General features: G+C 37.1%; 1 protein-coding gene across 1 annotated transcript in view; it reads right to left on the reverse strand.

Moving 5' to 3' along the window:
* The window catches only part of Afm (afamin), a 33,307-nt gene that overhangs the window by 9,936 nt on the left and 4,043 nt on the right, over positions 1-19,328 (reverse strand). Inside the window, 6 exon segments of the mRNA XM_087185294.1 lie at positions 3,180-3,394; positions 14,871-15,000; positions 15,552-15,649; positions 16,245-16,377; positions 17,685-17,896; positions 18,747-18,879. Of these exon segments, the coding sequence (XP_087041420.1) occupies positions 3,180-3,394; positions 14,871-15,000; positions 15,552-15,649; positions 16,245-16,377; positions 17,685-17,896; positions 18,747-18,879 (921 nt within the window).

Here is a 19,328-nt window from a genome sequence, read left to right on the forward strand (position 1 = left end):
AGTTTTTTAATGTCATCTGCACTCTCTCCTGCTTCTTCATTGACTCCGATCAGTCTTATGTTACTCTTCTTTGCATTGTGTAGCAGCTGCTGGATTGATTTCTCATGATCCCTTACAATTTTAAAGCACTTTTTCTTTTCCTGGTCACTAATTGCAATCTTATCTTCTATATCTGAAATTCTGTCTTCACATTGGCTCATTCTGCTGTGTAGACTTTCAATGGAGTTTTTAATCTCCTGGAAATCTGTTTGTATCTGTTTTATGGATTCCATTTTTTTCCTATGTTGGGATTCCATCATGTTCCTCAGCCCCTCTCTAGATATATTAATCATGTTTTGTACTATGGGCTCAATGTCTGCTGTTATCTGAGAAATTATTTCTGATTTCATTTTTTCCAGATCCTCTTTTGTTGCCAGTTCAGTGAGTCCAGGTGGTTTAGTATCAGAGTGTTCCATCTCATTTTCCTTTGAGTTGCTGTGGGTGATCTGGAAGTCTGGTTTTGAGGCTTGTGTACATGTCTTCCTATTTTGATGGAGTGTGGGGTGTGCTCCTGGCACCCTCATGGCTCACTCCCTCTGTGCAAGGAGCCATGGTACATTAGCCTGGAAGCCTCCTCCTCTGCACTGAGAGTGGTGGCACATCAACCTGGAAGCTTCCTTCTCTGTGCTGGGAGTGGTGGTATGTTTGCCCCTCTCCTCCATTCTTTATAAGAGGCTAAATCTTCTTTTAAGAGAAAGCTGTCTTCCTGAAGTACCTTAGCTATGCTGTTTACAGTATTCATAAAAAATTTTTATCTGTTCATTCAAAATAAGTTACATATTTTATGAGGACATAACCTCATTAAAGTTTTTCATGAACTAGCAGCCCTTTCCACCACCCACCTTTCAGCCTTTGACTTTCTTCATTAATCTTGTTTCCTGATACAATCTCTCCAGCCTCCCACCTACCCCCTCAGTTCATATGTGGGTTACACTCCCATCACTAAGGAAGTGGGATTTCACCTCCATAGTCAGAGCTCCTTTTAATATCTGCTGTGAGCTATGGACTTTACCCCAGGGTGGTGGCAGACAAGGCACACCTACAGACATATTCCTAAAATGTTGCAAACACAAAACCCTGGGACCCTACACTGGGATGGGCAATCATTTGTGCTTTTGCTTCAGATGTTAACACCCGAGAGACTGCACCTTAGAACTGGTCCTTGGCAGTTCCCCTTCCCTGCCCTTCTCCCTCATGTTTCCTCACAAACTGTGTGGTCACAGAGACAATAGTGTCTATGAGGACAAAGATGATGATTTGAAAAAGGCAAAACCTGATTTTAGACCTGAAAAGGAACATTGCCTTTGGGAAACTGGGCCTTAATTTATATGTATATAATGATGCTGTGTTCCTCTCTTCTACCTTAAATTGTCTGTATTAATCTGTATTAAAATTTAGCTTTTATATTCTCTCAGTTTTTTAAGTTGCATAGTTTAAAAAAAGATGATGAGAACAGTGGTGATGAGGATTGCTTCCTTTTATTGAGCTGATGTGTCAGGCAAAATTTATAATTTTGTTTAGTTAAATTCTACTCACTCTCCATAGCTCAGAAGAAGCAACGTAACACAGTAATAAGAGCAGGAGTCTGGCGCCAGACTGCTTGCCTCTGAATCCTGGCTGTGCCACATGTTATCTGTGTAACTTGAGGGCAAATTTCTTAACCTCTCTGTGCCTATGTCATCACCTGTAAAGTGAGAAAGATAAAAGTATACTAACTTCAGAAGCTTCTTTACAAAATCCACTTGGCTAGTAGATAAAAGCATAAAATTTAATACATGTTCAATAAAAGGTAGCTGTTTATTCAACCCAGAACTATATCGTCCATCAAGACTTCCTGAAGAACTCCAGGTTTACAATATAATTATCTCTTGATATCTCCAGTTACTGTACAAGTACTTCAGAGTTGATATGCTCAGACCCTAAACATGCTACTTTTCCCACAAAACCTGCTTCTTCACTTGTGCGCTCCATCTCATTGAATGAGGAAACCACATATTCAGTCACATAAGACCCAAATGGGTATACATTTCCAGGTGAAGTTTCTAAAACATGAAAATGATGTGTCCTTTCTATTCTTCAATGGAAATTCTTCAGGAACATCCCATTACTTAGGATGCCTGCTGATCTGGCTCCATCACTTCTCAGTAGCCTTGTCTCTCTCTCAGTGCAGACCCTCTGCTCACACCCATATGTACACCAAGCACTTTACACTCCAATCCATAACCTCCCTACCCTCTCTGTCTAGATTACCAAAGCTTCTTCAAGTAGCACCTCCTACTGAGCCTTCCCAGGGCCCTCAGATTCAATTGACTGCTTCTTCAATTACCTAGAACACGGTCCTAGTGCTATCCTCAGAACTAAAAGAACCTTTTTTTGTACTTATTTAATATAAGCCTGTCTCTTTTTTTTTTTTTTTTTTTTTGGTGCTGGTGATTGACCTCAGGTCCTTGTGCTTGCACAGCAGGCAGCAAAACCACTGAGCTAAATCCCTGGCCCTATAAGCCTGTCTCTTAATGGTTTCTCAGAGGTAGAAAACCAGTAAAGTGCTTGGATTATATTTCATTACCAATAAATTTTGAATGAATATTCATTTATGATATAATAAAGTAAAGAAAGCTTAACTTGTCCCAGTGACTCCACCAGACTCAGAGTTAGTGCTTGCAGATTTAGCCCATGAATCTTTCCTATAACAAGGGAAAGGTGGTTCAGCACAGTAGCTAAACCTACAGCTTCCTAGGCCAGACCTCGAGGGATCAAACATCACTTTGCACTTTTCTACAGTGGATCATGAACAAGTCACTTACCTTCTTTATATCTCATTTTACAAATCTTAAAAATAGGGAGAAACTGTACTTATTTTAGATGAATGTTAAGAAAATTGAGGTAGACAATCTGTACAAAATATTTAGCCTATTCCCTGGCACATCCCAAGTTCTCAATAAATGTTAGCCATCACTATAACAGTTTTTTAAAAAGTTATATGAAAACATTATAGCCTATAACTATGATTTTCAAAAATTGTGTGATACCCAGTGAATTAAACAGTTGCTTATCCTATCACCCAAAATTAGCCAACATAGAACAAATCTTACAAGTTTCTTTCTATTTGTCTTTTAAATGTCAATAGACAGTTACATTACCTGGCAAAGAAGTGCTCTGGGTCAGTTTCTCTTTCTTGACACATATGTTCAATGTGAATAAATTTTGCTTCTGTTAGAGATACATTCTTTGGTCTGTCATCTTTATTCAAGTTAATTATGCAGTCTTCACGTTCTGGTATTTTCTTTTCACAGCACTGTTTGATTTTGCTGGAGATGGAATCTTGTTTTGAAAAAATATGTCTCATAACCTTGCTCTGTACCAAATAAGAATGAGAAATGACTTTATTTCCAAAATTTCTTCAGGGATGCATTTCCCTCATAATGGAATGGTTGTGAGCAAAGGCATTCACAAACATGACATCTGAAATAACCTCATCTGCTAATTTGATGAATGATATTGATTTAAATTTTGTGTTCATGTAACACACATGAAGTTTCACATCAACACAAGCTTTTTCTCAAGACACAAAATAATTATAAAAAATAAGCTCTATCATAAATTCATATTTATTAAGTATTAAACTTTTAAATACTTTACCCCTACTACTCTGATATATTGGCATCTTATGTTCCAAATGTTACTGCTTTGCCAAAAAAATTCACCTGTGCTTTCAATGGTGATCATCAGAGACAAGTCAGTGTAGTATTATAGACTTGCTCTTAATATGTGGGCTGAAACTCAAACATATAGCAAAAATCCAATAAACATTTGATAAATGAATGAAAGAATGGAGAGCAAAGAAACCACTACAGCAACTACCATATAAATCTTCTCAAATATAGGAAGCTCTTCTACTCATGGTATCATTTTCCTGTGGATATTATGAATTTGAGTTTCTTCAAATGTGCAAAATAGAAAATTTTGCACTGTCCTCTGTCTCTATCCTTCCTCTTGATTCAGACTCCTACATAAAGTTTAAAAATTAGGGAGCAGTTGAAATTACCTTATTTACAGACCAGCTGGGTGATTTTTAAAAGCTGATCAGATCCCTTGTCCCCTTTCCAAATTTTCCAGAATGCATGTTCTTTCTACTGTGTCCCAGCCCTCATTGACCTCCCTGACTGTACTCAAGCTGCACACACTGGAATTTTCTGTTGATATCAGAGGTGAGGAATGGGACAAAGCTCGGTGCCAAGTTGAGAAACAGAATGGGGGTTGGTATCATGTTTCCAACCAGCCACGCAGAGCCAGTCTGCAAACATTCACAGTTCACCTGGGCTTATTGCTGTTCTAGGCAGAGTCTATCTTGAACTCTCTGAAAATTCACTTCTATTTTCAGTTAGACACTAAGAAATTTGAAATATAATATGATCCCTTAATCTCACCACTGAATTTCACAGAAAATTACAAGTATATCTTAATTTCACAATTAGATTTAACATTATAAAATGCACATTTCCAAAAAAATAAAACACTACAGAAATAAATCATGAGTAAGTTTCCTTTAGCTGGGGTATAATTAGGAATAAAATAATTCTTTGACATTTGTGGTCTACTGCTTGAAATAAAACAAGCATATCTCAATACCCTAAAATTCAAATTATTTAATTAACATGCTATCTTTATACTGTCTAAAACAGTTAAACTGATTAAAAATCACTAAGATAAACCCTAATTTCAACTAAGAAAAACTCAGGATTTTCTAAATTGCATTATCTTTGAGTGCATGAACAATTTAAATTATGCAACGTTATGTTCACTAGTATATTCCTGTAGAGAATTGCTTCAGGTACTAGAGGCCAGGGGATGGGACACTAGGTAGAAGTTGGTCTAAGGACACAAAATTTCAGATTGACAAGAGGAATAAGTTCAAGAGATCAGCTGTACATCATGATGACCTAGCTATTATCAATACTATATACTTCAAAAATTCTGTGAAAGTAGATTTAAATACAGGGTTCCCCCCACAAAAATTATAAGTACATAAAGAAGTGCATATGTTAAACAGCTTGATTTGCAACTCCATAATGTATACATACATCAAAATATCAGGCTGAGTACTATAAATATGGACAATTTTCATTTTACAATTTGAAAAAAAAGATACAAAGAAAGCAACATTATTTGAAATTATTTGGTAAACTGTACCTAAAAAATCCTGATGAAGTAAGGAAAAGCAGCTCTTGAAAGGAAGGAAAGGGCAACAAAAAAAAGAATAGAAAGAAAAATAGGAAACAAAGTTTTTGTAAATAAGAAGAGGAAGAAAGGTTGAAGGCGGGGAATGAGGAAAAAAAAGCAGCCAGATATATCATGTACAGGTACAAATTCCCTATGATGAATGTTATCATTATGTATAACTAAAATGTGCCAATAAATGTCTTCCAAAAAAAATAAAAGTAAAAGTGACTCACCAAACAAACAAAACCCCATAATGATAAGAAGTCATTCCCTGTGCTTTTCTACTATGTTCTAACATCTCTATAAAAGGAAGCTTCAATCTGGAATAAATAAATTTTCAAAAATTATAAATTCATAAATTTTATGTTAAGATATTTAGTCAGAAAATACAGTCTGTTGATAATAATCTCATGTTTTCAAAAAGTGTTTAGGGGAGGTTATTTATTAAAATGTTACTTTTATTCTATGTTATTTTTTAACATTAACACTCTGATTTCATTATAACAAAGTAATCACACATTAGGGCAACTCCAGAGTAAAAAATAGTTGCCCTCAACAAAAAAACAAACCTCTAAAATTTATGTGGAAGCAAGAAAGACCCAGAATAGCCAAAGCAATCATGAGCAAAGAAGTAAAGCTGGAGCCATGACAATACCCGACCTAGACACACTACAGAGCTGTAAAACCCAAACACCATGGACCAGCATAAACAAGCAAAAAGGGCAAACAGAGCAGTGGAACAAAACATAAACCCCAGAAGTAAACCCATACATTTTGTTTTGTTTTGTTTTCTTTTTAGTTCTTTTATTGGTACATTTTAGTTATACAATTCACTTACATTTATCATTGGGTGTTTGTACCTGTACATGATATATCTTGGTTCTTATTTTTTTCCCCATTACCTGTGCCCCCTTCACTCCCTCCACCCTTTCTTATTTATATAGATTTCATTTCCATTTTTTTTTCTCATACTTTGTCCTTTCCCTCTTTTCCTTTCCCATTCCCCTTAGTAAACATTTTAAATTTCTTCCATTTTTTAAAATGTCTCTATTAGAAAAGTACCTTTATACTGAAAGAATGTCTTCCAAAACTACAAAAAATACTTTCCACTGAAAAAATAAGAGCTGTTTATGACATTTTACATTCAAAAATAAAAGAAATCAACTATGTGCTAATCTTACGACAACTGGTATTATACTGTATCTTTATTTTTTTTTCATCTCCTATTTTAGTTCTTGGTCAATTCTTCTTTTTTTTTTGTATTAAATTCTTTTATTGGTACATTGTAGGTATACAACACAATTACATTTCTCATTGGGAATTGTACCTTTACATAATGCATCTTGGTTCTTACTTTCTCCCCATTCCCAGCCCTCCCTTCACCCCCTCCACCCTTCCCTATTTACAAATACTTTATTTCCATTTTTTCCATTTCTCAGCATTTTTCCTTTCCCTTCTTTCCCTTCCCGTGCCCCTCCCACTACCCCTACCCCTTTGGACCTTTTCTTCTTATTTTACATTATCAATTATTCATTCTAATCATTGGTACATTTTAGGTATATAATATAATGACATTCATCATTGGAAATTTGCACCTTTACATAGTCTCTCTTGGTTCTTATTTTTCACCCTTGCCCAGCCCTCCCTTCAACCCCTCCAGTCCTCCCTATTTACAAAGATTTTGTTCCTAGTTTTCCATTTTCTCATATTAATCCATTCCCTTCTATCCTTTCCCCTAGCCCTCCCACTTCCTTCCCCTTTGCCCCTTTTCTTCCTATTTCACATTACCTATTATACATTTAGTCCTTATTTACACTTTCAGTTTCTCACACCAGAGAAACTATTCAGTATTTACACATATGTGTCCTCTTTATTTCACTTAAGAGTATCACCTCAATGTGCATCCACTTAGCTATGAATGTCTCTAATTTCTCATTTTTTATGGCTGAGTAGTACTCAATTTTATTAAAAAAAAACACACTTTCTTGATCCAGTCTCCAGTTGATGGGCATTTGGGCTGTTTCCAAGTTTTAGCTATTACAAACTGTGCTGCTATGAACATGGGCGCACATATATCACTGTGGTATGATTCTTTCCATTCTTTGGGGAAGATCCCCAGCAGTAGAATAGTGGGGTCAAATGGGACTTCCAGGCCTAGTTCTTTGAGGTATCTCCATACTGATTTCCACAGTGCTTGCACCAGTCTACACTCCCACCAGCAGTGGAGCAGGGTTCCTCTTTCCCCACAGCCCCACCAGCATTTGTTATTGGTTGGTTTCATGACAGCAGCCATTCTTTCTGGAGTGAAGTGGAATCTCAGCATTGTTTTCATTTGCATCTCTCAGTGACCAGTGATGTTGAACATTTTTTCATGTATTTATTTGTTATTTCTACTTCTTTGTCTGAGAAATGTCTGTTCATTTCAGATGCTCATTTTTGGATTGGGTCTTTAAATTTGGGAGGTCTGATCTTTTTAAATTCTTTATAGATTCGAGATAGTAGACCTTTGTCTGAGGAAGAGCAGGTGAAGATTTTTTCCCACATTGTGGGTTGTCTCTTCACACTGCTGGTGGTTTCTCTTGCTGTGCAGAAGTCTTTTCATAAGAAGAGATCTCACTTGTTGATTGTTTGTGCTAGTTCACGGGCAACTGAGATTTTGTTCTTAAAATCTTTTCCTACACTGATGTCTTCAAGGGTTCTACCTAACCTCTGTTCCAACTGGTTCAGAGTTTCTATTTTAATATTTAGATCTTTAATCCACTTTGATTTTAGTTTAGTGCATGGTGAGAGATACAGGTCTAGTTTTAATCTTTGGCAAGTTGAAACCCAATTTTTCCAGCACCATTTATTAAAGAGGCTATCTTTCCTCCAGTGAGGGTGTTTGGCTCCTTTATCAAAGATGAGATGGCTGAGTGTGTCTGGCATTGTTTCTGCATCTTCTAATCTGTTCCACTGGTCCTCAGGTCTGTTTCTTTGCCAGTACCATGCTGTTTTTATCACAGTAGCTTTGTAGTATAGTTGCAGGTTGGGGATTGTGATACCCCGTTCCATGTCTCTGTTACCTAGAATTGCTTTTGCTATTCTGGGTCTCTTCTTGTTCCGAATGAATTTTTGGATTGTTTTCTCAAGGTCTATGAAGTATGCTGCTGGAATCTCAATTGGAATTGCATTAACTCTATATAGCAGTTTTGGAAGTATGGCCATTTTCACTATATGAATCCTTCCTACCCAGGAGCAGGGGATGTCTGTCCATCTTCTGATATCATCTTCAATCTCTCTTTTCAGAGTGCCATACTTTTCAGAGAAGAAGTCTTTGATTTCTTTCATTAGGATGATTCCTAGGTATTTCAGTTTTTTGGATGCTATTGTGAAAGGAATTATTTGCCCCATTTCTCTCTCAGTGAGTCTGTCATTGGTGTAGAGGAAAGCTATTGATTTTTGTGTGTTGACCTTGTAACCAGCTACTTGACTGAGTTTGGTTATTAAGTCTAGAAGACTTTTGGTGGAGTTTTTGGGGTCTTCTATATACAGTATCATGTCATCTGTAGATAGTGACAATTTGACTTCATTACCCGTCTTTATTTCTTTTATTTCTTTCTCTTGTCTAATTTCCGTGGCTAATATTTCCAGAACTATATTGAACAGGAGTGGTGATAGTGGACATCCTTGTCTTGTCCCTGATTTTAGTATGAAGGATTTCAGTTTTTGACCATTTAGTATGATATTGGCTGTTGGTTTTTCATAGATGGCTTGTATCAGTTTGAGGTAGAGACCATCTATTCCAATTTTTTGGAGGGTTTTTATCATAAATGCATGTTGGACTTTGTCAAATGCTTTTTCTGCTTCTATGGAGATAATCATATGGTTTTTGTCCTTGGCTCTATTGATATAGTGTATTACATTGATTGATTTTCATATATTGAACCATCCCTGTATCTCTGGGATGAATCCCACTTGATCAGGGTGTATGGTCTTCTTGATGATCTTCTGCATTCTGTTTGCCATTATTTTATTAAGGATTTTTGCATCTATGTTCATTAGTGAGATAGGCCTATAGTTCTCTTTTTCAGTTGGGTCTTTCTCTGCTTTGGGAATCAAGGTGATGCTTGCTTCCAGGAATGAATTTGGGAGTATTGCTTCCCTTTCAATTTCATTGAAGAGTTTAAACAGTAGTGGCAGCAGTTCCTCTCTAAATGTCTTGTAGAATTCAGCAGTGAAGCCATCAGGGCCCAGGCTTTTCTTAGTTGATAAGATTTTAATTACATTTTCAATTTCATTGCTTGATATTGGGTTGTTCAGAATTTTTAGTTCTTCTTTGTTCAATGTTGGTAATTCTTATGTATCTAGGAATCTGTCCATTTCTTCTGTGTTGTCCATCTTACTGGCGTATAGGTTCTGGAAGTAGGTATTGTTGATCCTGTGTATTTCTGCTAGGTTTGTTGTAATTTCACCCTTTTCATTCTTAATTGCATGGATTTGGGCCTTTTCTTTCCTTTTTCTGACAAGGTTGCCAAAAGTTTTGTCAATTTTGTTGATTCTTTCAAAGAACCAACTCTTGGCTTCATTGATTTTTTGTATCATTCTCTTAGTCTCCATTGCATTGATTTCTCCTCTGATCTTGATAATTTACTCCCTTGTATGAGCTTTGGGGTTGTTCTGCTCTTCTTTTTCTAGAAGCTTGAGGTGCAGCATCAGGTTGTTTAATTGGGCTCATTCTGTTTTCTTAATATGCGTTTTCACTGCTATGAATTTCCCTCGTAAGACTGCTTTCATTGTGTCCCATAGATTCCAATATGTTGGATTGTCATTGTCATTTAATTGAAGGAACTGTCTGATTTCTTCTTTCATTTCCTCTGTCACCCATTGGTTATTCAGAAGTGTGTTGTTCAATTTCCACGTGCTTATGAAATTTTTTGAGTTTCTTTTGCTATGGATCTCCAATTTCATCGCACTATGGTCTGATAATATACACGGGATAACTTCAATTCCTTTGCACTTACTTAAACATGTCCTATGTGTGAGTATGTGGTCTATTTTGGAGAATGACCTATGTGCAGCTGAGAAGAATGTGTATTCTGATTTTGTGGGTTGGAAGACTCTGTAAACATCTGTTAAGTTCATTTGTTCAAGAGTTCGATTGAGTTCTAATATTTTATTACTTATTTTTTGTCTGGTTGATCTATTTGTGACAGTGGGGTGTTGAGGTCCCCCACTACAATAGTATTACTGCATATATGACTTTTTATGTCTGTTAGTGTTTGTTTTATATAGTTGGGTGCACTAGTGTTTGGTGCATAGATACTTAAGATTGTCATCTCTTCCTCTTGGATTCTTCCCTTTACAAGGATGTAGTGTCTTTCTTCATCTCTCTTAATCAGTGTTGGTTTGAAATCTACTTGATCTGCAAAGAGGATAGGTACTCCTGCTTTTTTTCAGGTTCCTGTTGCATGGAGTATTGTTTTCCACCCTTTAATTTTCAGTCTATGAGTTTCCTTTTGAATTAAGTGTGTTCCTTGTATTCAGCATATTGTTGGTTTTTGCTTCTTGACCCATTCTGCCAGTCTATTTCTTTTGAATGGTGAATTGAGACCATTAATATTGATGGCTATAACTGAAATGTATTGACTTGTCATTGCCATGACTTTCTCTTTTTGTTGGGTTCTCCCCCTTTACATTTAGTTTCTTGTCATGCCTGATGTGTTCATTCTGCTTTGCTTCCTGGGGTTATGATCCTCAATGTCTGTTCCTAGGATATTGTGTAAAATTCTTTGGAGTGGTGGTTTGGTATTCATGAAGTTCCTAAGGTGCTCTTTGTCATGAAAGTATCTTATTTCTCCATCAATTTTGAAAGTTAGTTTTGCAGGGTACATCAATCTGGGTTGGAGGCTGTTTTCTTTTAGGGCTTGGAATATGTCACTCCAAGCTCTTCTTGCCTTGATGGTTTGTGTTGAGAAGTCTGCTGTGATTCTGATGGGCTTTCCTTTGTATGCGATTTGTTTCTTTTCTCTGACTGCTTGGAGAACTTTGTTCTTCTGTTATGTTTCTGGAATCTTAACAATTATATGCCTATGTGTAGATTTTTTTTGATCACGGCTATTTGGAGTCCTATATGCCTCACTTATCTTTATGTCAAGCTCTTTTCCCCTGCTTGGGAAGTTTTCTGCCATTATTTCTGTGAAGAGATTTTTTATGTCATCTGCACTCTCTCCTATTTCTTCATTGAGCCCAATCAGTCTTAAGTTATTCTTCTTTGCATCATCTAGCAGCTGCTGGATTGATTTCTCATGTTCCCTTATAATTTTGAAGCCATTTTTCTTTTCCTGGTCACTAATTGCAATCTTTTATTCTATATCTGAAATTCTGTCCTCACATTGGCTCATTCTGCTGTGTTGACTTTCAATGGAAAGTTCATGTCCTGGAAATCTATTTGCATCTGTTTTATGGATTCCATTTGTTTCCTATGTTGGGATTCCATCATGTTCCTGATCTCCTCTCTAGATTTATTAATCATGCCTTGCACTAGGGGCACAATTTCTCCTTTTATCTGAGAAATTATTTCTGATTTCATTTTTTCCAGATCCCCTTTTGTTGCCAGTTCAGTGGGTCCAGGTGGTTGAGTATCAGAGGGTTCCATCTCATTTCCCTTTGGGGTTGCTGTAGGTGATCTGGAAGTCTGGTTTTGAGACTTATTTATGTGTTTTCTCATTTCGACTGGGGCGGGGGGCTGTTAGCGCCTACATGGATTACCTTCTCTGTACTGGGTGAAGTGGGACAGGGGCCAGGAGCAGCAGTGGTGATGGTGTCCCAAAAGCCCTTTCCTGTGGGCTGGGAGCAGCAGGAGGGATGGTGGCTGGGAAGCCCCTTTCTCTTGATCAGGAGCAGTGGGATGGTGGCTCAGAAGCCCCTCATTCTGGGCAGGGAGTGGTGGGAGGGATGGTGTCCTGGAAGCCCCTTCCTCTATGCCAGGAGCTGTGGGACCACGGCTCAGAAGCCCCTACCTCTGGGCTGGAAACAGCGGGACTCAGTACCTTGGTCTGGTGGTCTGGTGTCCTCTGCATCTTTGTAGTGTGGAACCAGGTGGCTGCCTATCTGCAGCAGGGTGATTTCAGTGTATTCAGTGCAACTGGGGACCTCGGTAGGGCGTGGGCAAGTCTGCCTATCTGCAGCGGGTTGATTCAGCGTGTTCTGTGCGACCAAACCCATACATTTACAGCCAACCAATTTTCCACAAAAGTACCAAAAACCTACACTGCAAACAGTAAAATGTGCATGTCTTCAGTAAAATGTGCTAGGCAACTGGATACCCTATGTAGACAAATGAAACTAGCCTCTGACTATACACAAAAATCAACTCAAAATGGATCATCAAAGATATACCTCTAAAAAAGTAGTTGTGAAACAACTAGGAGAAACCACAGTGGAAAAATATTTGTATAAGAAATGACTTTTCAGAAAAGATCCCAAAAACACACAAAAAAAGAGTAAAAATAGACAAATGGAAGTATATCAAATTAAGAAGTTTCTGCACAGCAAAAAAAACAATCCACAGAGCAAAGAGACAACTGATATAACAGGAGAAAACATTTGCAAACTGCTCATCTGACAAATGATTAATATCTAGACCATATAAGGAACTCAAAAGAATTCAACTACAAAACCCAAATAATCCTATTTAAAAAGAGGCAAACATGCACATTGAGGCGATGCTCTTTAGTGAAATAAATAGGACATACATGTGTAAATACTGAATAGTTTCTCTAGTGTGAGAAACTGAAAGTGTAAATAAGGACTATAAGGTATAATATATAATGTGAAATAGGAAGAAAAGAGGCAAAGGGGAAGGGGGAGGGGGAGAGGAAAAGAAAGAAGGGAATGGAATTAATATGAGAAAATGAAAAAATGGAAAAAAAGTCTGTAAATAGGGAAGGATGGAGGAGTTGAAGGGAGGCCAGGGGAATGAGAAAAAAAAGAACCAAGAGAGATTAATGAAAGGTGCAAATTTCCAACGATGAATGTCATTATATTGTATACCTAAAATTTAACTATAAAATTAATTTTAAAAAACAGGCAACCGATCTATGTAGACATTCCTCAAAAGATGAAATGTAAATGACCAACCTCACCAGCCACAGGGAAAATGCAAGTCAATATCTCAATGAAATATTATCTTACTCAGAGAAGAATGGTTATGTTCTGAATAGCAAAAAACACCAAATGCTGGCAAAAATGTGTACAAAAGAGAACTCTTATGCAGCACTGGTGGGAATGTAAATTAATACAGCCATATGGAGAGCAGTATCAAGGCTCCTCAAAGAACTAAAAATAGATCTGCTACATGATCTAGGCATGCCTCTTTGGATACATGTCCAAAATAAATGAAATTAGCTTTTCAAACAGTTACTTGCACTCTCACTTTTATTGCAGCACTATTTACAGCAGCCAAAATATGGAATCAACTAAGGTATCTCAATAGATTAAAAATGTGGTGTATTTACCAAAAAAGGATATTACTTGGTCATAAAAAAATGAAGATGGAAAAAATGGAAATAAAGTCTTTGTAAACAGGGAAGGGTGGAGGGCATGAAGGGAGGGCTAGGAATGGGAAAATAATAAAAACCAAGATGTATTATGTAAAGGTACAATTCCCAATGAGAGATGTAATTGTGTTGTATACCTACAATGTACCAATAAAAGAATTTAATAAAAAAAAATGAAGACCTGTCATTTGTGGCAAAATGAATTAAACTGGAAGCCATGATATTAAATAAAACAAGCTAGGCACAGAAAGACAGGTATTAAATTTTTTATTTCACATAGGGAAGCTAAAATGTTGATCTCAAAAGCATAAGAAAGTACAACAGTAATTACTAGAGGCTAGGATAGGGCAGGGGATAGAAGGAGGTTGGGTATAGTTACCAAAATGCAGTTAGATAGGAAGAATAGGTTTTAATGTTCTACAGCATAGTAGGGTAATTATACTTCACAATAGACTGTTATACATTTTATGAAGAAGTAGAAAAGAGGCTCCAAACATAAAGAAATGATTAGGGCATGGAAATGCTAATTACTGCAATTTGATCATATATCTTTCTATAGATAGATAGATTCATAGATAGATAGATATGTAATGTCCATGTGTGTATAATATGTATAATATCATGCTGTGTGTCTTATCCTCTTTTCTTGTTGCTGAAACAAAAAACCTGACACCCAACATTAAAGGGGAAAACTTTGATTTGGCTTACATTTCATAGAGGTTTCAGTCCATAATCGGCTGGTTCCAAGGCAGGGTGGCTTGGCAGAGAGGAAACAGTTTATGGCAGCCAGAAGGTAGCAAAGCAACAAGAAAAGTCTTTCTTAGGGTGGGTAACACTCACACCCTTAATCTTAGTGCCATCGAGCCTACCACTGTACCACAAATCAATCCCACACTCTAGATTCAGTGACCTCTGAAAAAGCCCCACCTATAACCACATGAGGCTTTGGGGGAATATCTAAATACAAGTCATAATGCTGTGTATCCTATCAATATGTACCATTATTACATGCTTAAGAAAGAAAAAAGTAAGTGCTAAAAATCAGTATGTTGCTTGGTTTTAGAGAATATTTACCTGGTCATGGATGCACTGCAAAGCATCCCCTTCACAGCACCCATCATACATAGAAGAAACCTCTTGTAGGAGAGAGGTAAGTTCCCTAAATTCAATCTTGGGGAATTTTTTACTGAACACAGCAATGTTTCTGGAAAGAGAGTTGAGAGCCACTGAAATGATGTGAATACCAGGTGCAACAAGAAGGCACTCTGAGCTGAAACAAGCTGCCAGCTCCTACACCCCTGGGGCCATTTAGCATTGCACAGATATTCTATCAAATAACTGATGGTGGGCTGTACAATCTAGACAGTCACTCGAAAATTCTAGGCTGATATTCCACCCCTCCCCCAGCATCATGTATCCAAGCAAAAAAGACTGGAAAGAGACGCTCTTTGCCATAATTATTACAGCAAGAGATACTATGTGAAGGCCTCCACTTCCTGATATGAGCCTATGGCAGGCCAATAAAAACATCCATCACAGACTAACCAAAACATATCCCAGAAGTAGCCCCTTTCTCCCCAGTCTTCTTTCATCCTGTCCTAATGAGCTGGTTCTGAGCTATCTTCATAAACACACATACCTCATACCTCCTAGAGAACTGGAAAAATACAAATAAAAGTTCATTAAGTATTTAACAATAATGGAACACAGACAAAAAAAGAGAAGTAGAGATAAGATATATATTATAAAACTCACATAGAGTTTAAGACTTTGGGTCCAAATTTCATAAGGGCCCCACAGACATTTTTTTGATAAGAAGAAAATGCTTTTAAATACTGTGTAACAGGTGTGGCCTGAAGGAGAAAGAGAAAATTCTGTTGAAACAGAAGCACAATCTCACTATTTTCTTATTTTAACTACATATCAATCAAACCTTTACAGAATTTTATTCAGAGACAGAAAATCTATGGGATTTTTATTTTTGTATATTTAGAAATTGAACACTGCATTTGTGGCACATTTAAACTGTGAGGCCAGGATCCTGATTTCTGAGTTGCACAGGGTGGAAAGTGGTGCAGTGCTGGCCTCCTGGGGCAGTGGGCTGTGAGCTTGCTGTCTCTGTGGGGATGGCTCCATCCCATAGGCACTGATTATTGTTAAGACTGGAAAATCTTCCACCTGGATTTTCACTCAAGAAGGATCTCTTCCAATTTGCAAAGTATAAAAAGCCTGAAGAGAGCCCTTGAAAATTAGTGACTGTCTTACCAGGGTCTTGGGTAAACAGAGTACTGAGTTTAGCAGCTGGTAGCCAAGGGGTTGAGAATCAGTGAATGTAGCAAGATAGTATCATATCTGGTAAATGCCCTCAGATTTCATACTGAGTGAGGACCTGGAAGCCTAATGTTGAGTGATTTGTTTTCTCTTTAATGGAGCAAATTTAATACCCACCATTGCTTGAAAGCAGTTGGCTTTCTGATGTTCTGCACAACAGGTTTTTACCACCTCCTCAAAGCGAGCAGCAACAATTAGTAGTGTAGGGGCAAAGACAAAGGGGTTTCTTCTGGCAACTTCATACATACATCTTTTAAAAATTCAAAGTTTTAAAAAAGGAGACAATAAAGGGAACAAACAAGAAGAAATGGTAGAGAAGAGAAAGGAAGAGATGGAAAAGGGAAGGGAAAGGAGAGGACAAGAAAAGCAAGTTGTAAAAATGAAGATAAAAGGAAATAAGATGTCCCATAATAGAAAAGTGCGATACAAGGCAGCATTATCCAGTCCCAGGAAGAATCTTGCTGAGGTCTTCATCATTGAGTTGCTACCTCCAAATTAAGGCTAGTGATTACAGTTCTAATCCTGAACACTGATCTATGACTATTCTCCTCATCCCTTGTTGGCCAGTGAACAGCAGATCTCCCTTCCATGTTCAAAGAACAGTGGTCTATACACAACCCATTCAGATTCAAGGATCCTATTTACTTTTGTTTAAATAAACCTGCAACAGGTTTCAAAGTACACCAGCTTTCCAGAAAAAGTCTCTGCTTCTGAAATTAGTGAATCAAAAACAGACTTTTGGCTAAACATCCAGTAATTTACTATCTGCTTGAGGTTTAAGAAAAACCTTGCAGGGCTGGGGATTTAGCTCAACAGTTCCGCCGCCTGCCTCACAAGCGTAAGGACCCGAGTTTGATCCCTGGTACCAAAAAGAAAGAAAAGAAAAAACTTGCAATTTCCCTTTGGGGAGAAGAAATTATTTTTTCTTGTGTTTACTAGCAATTTAACACTGCAAATCCACCTCTGTCCTAGGCCTTACTGCATTAGAAGATGTATATCACTAATGTGAAGGTCTTGAAAGCAGGGAATTTGAGTCAAAAATGTTCCTCCTCTTATGTTCAGAGAGGTGTGGCTTTTGGAAGGTGATTAGATTACAGAGATTGATTAACCCACTAATGAGTTCATAGCTGAATGGGCTGTTGAAGGTGGGGTCTAGCTAAAGGAAGCAGAACACCAAGGGTACACCTTTGAAGGGTTTACTTTGTCCCCACCCCTTGCTGTCTCTCTGGTTCTCTCCCTAGATCTCCATTTCCTGGCTGCCATGAAGTAAGCAGCTTTTGTCCACCACTTCTTCCTCTATCATGTTTCAGTTTCAACCAGTTGACCATGGACTGAAACCTCTGAAACTATGTAACCATTTCTCCTTTAAATTTCATCAGGTATTTGGTTCCAGTGATGGAGAAGCTAACTAATACAATCTCTCTCATTCATATTTATATCCTCAACTCTGAGCACAGAAAATGACATATATTTTGGATGAATTAATGAATCAGTCAGCCATGTTCCTGTGAAAGAATAATGCTTCAATTAAATCATTTTTCTATTAAAATTAAACACTGATTTAGAAAAGATTCTCTGGTATTTTTATAAGCCTCACATTTCTCTTAAGGATCTAGAATAGGGAAAGGAGGCAGAAATCCTACATCAGCTTTCTTGTTATATAAGAAACAATGTCTTCTTTCAAAGTCAACTTTACTACAGCAGTGTGAAAAATTATGCTTTTGAGGCAGCCCCTCCACTGAACATATCATGTCCTGTAAAACATTATTCTGAACAACAGAGAGGAAAAGGACAATTTTTAGTCATGGTAAAGCTATTCTGCCTTTTGAGAAGACACAAGGGACACAATAAATGATCAGGGTCATCTTTTGAGAAAGAGATGGCAATTTCCCAACCATTACCAAAAAAAAACTTCTTCACCCACACCCTCAACAACCATCTCATACTTTGGGAAACTTTATCCTACCCAGGACCCCTTAACCTATTCTCAGTGTTGCTCCCATTTCCCATCCATTATGACTTTTTTCCTCATTTCTCAAAGTAACAAGGTCAGTGTGCTAATGTATTGGAAAAGGGTTTGCTAATGTTCTTTAGTAGCTTCTAGACATAGAGATAGGGGAGACCCAGAAGAGAGGTGCCACAGTGGGGCACATATTGAAGGAAGCAGGTAAGAGTAGTGCCTCTCTACTTCCATCTGCATTTTCAGGCTATTAACTGTTCAATACCTAGTGATCCATTTTTGGAATGCCCATAACACTGGAACATAATACATTTTTTTCTCTTCAAATCTTTGTTCCTTGAATTTTTATGGGTAACTTATATGAATTTCATGCAAAAATTTTCAATTGTTCACATAAATGGGTTAATTGCTTTTCTGCCTATATACATGACATACTGTGTACATAAAACATATTCATACAAGTACACACCCAAGTCCTCCAGCACAACATAGTACAGAATTGCACTTCTTCAGAGAAAAGTAACTTGTCCTAAATACTAAAATTATTCAAAACTAAAATGATGTGCATAGGGCATCTTTCTTTTCATAATTCCAAGTTAGAAATTCTCAATGTTGACAAATAATCTTGCATATATAAGAATTGTGAACAATTTACTTACAGCTGGTTTTGAACACTCTAGAAGTGTCTTGTTGGCCAAGCACTTATCTTTGTATTTCATCACATCTTTGATCAGAATTTCCATATCATCAAAGGTTGCTTCCTGGACATACCGAGAAAATGCAATGATAGTCCTACAACAGTTCATACAGGGCACATAGTGATTTCTGGCAGAATTCTCATTGATGTCTAATAAAAATTCACAGGAGCAGCCACTTGATGTATAGCCTCAGGAAATTAATTAAGAATGAAGGATACAAATTTTTCATCTTCTTGATAATTCAATTGCCTCATCCAGATTTTATAATTGTTGTATTTAGTTTTTTAATATAGTTTCTACATAATGGTCTTTGAGAAGCATTAACATTTCTCAAATCTATCAGATAAGATTACAATAAATATCATCAAAAGGAGTCTAGAAAATGAGTCAAAAATACACATTGGAGAAAAAGACTGCTTCTTTAACAAATGGTGCTGAGTAAATTAGATATTCACAAATTGATACTAGATCCCATCTCTCACTGTGTACAAAAATCAATTCAAAATAGATCAAAACTATTGAAACTGCTAGACAAAAACAGGG

This window comes from Heterocephalus glaber, unplaced genomic scaffold (genome assembly GCF_053883595.1).
Source record: "Heterocephalus glaber isolate CG9 unplaced genomic scaffold, H.glaber_assembly_v1.0 deba00000281, whole genome shotgun sequence".
Lineage (NCBI taxonomy): Eukaryota > Metazoa > Chordata > Mammalia > Rodentia > Bathyergidae > Heterocephalus > Heterocephalus glaber.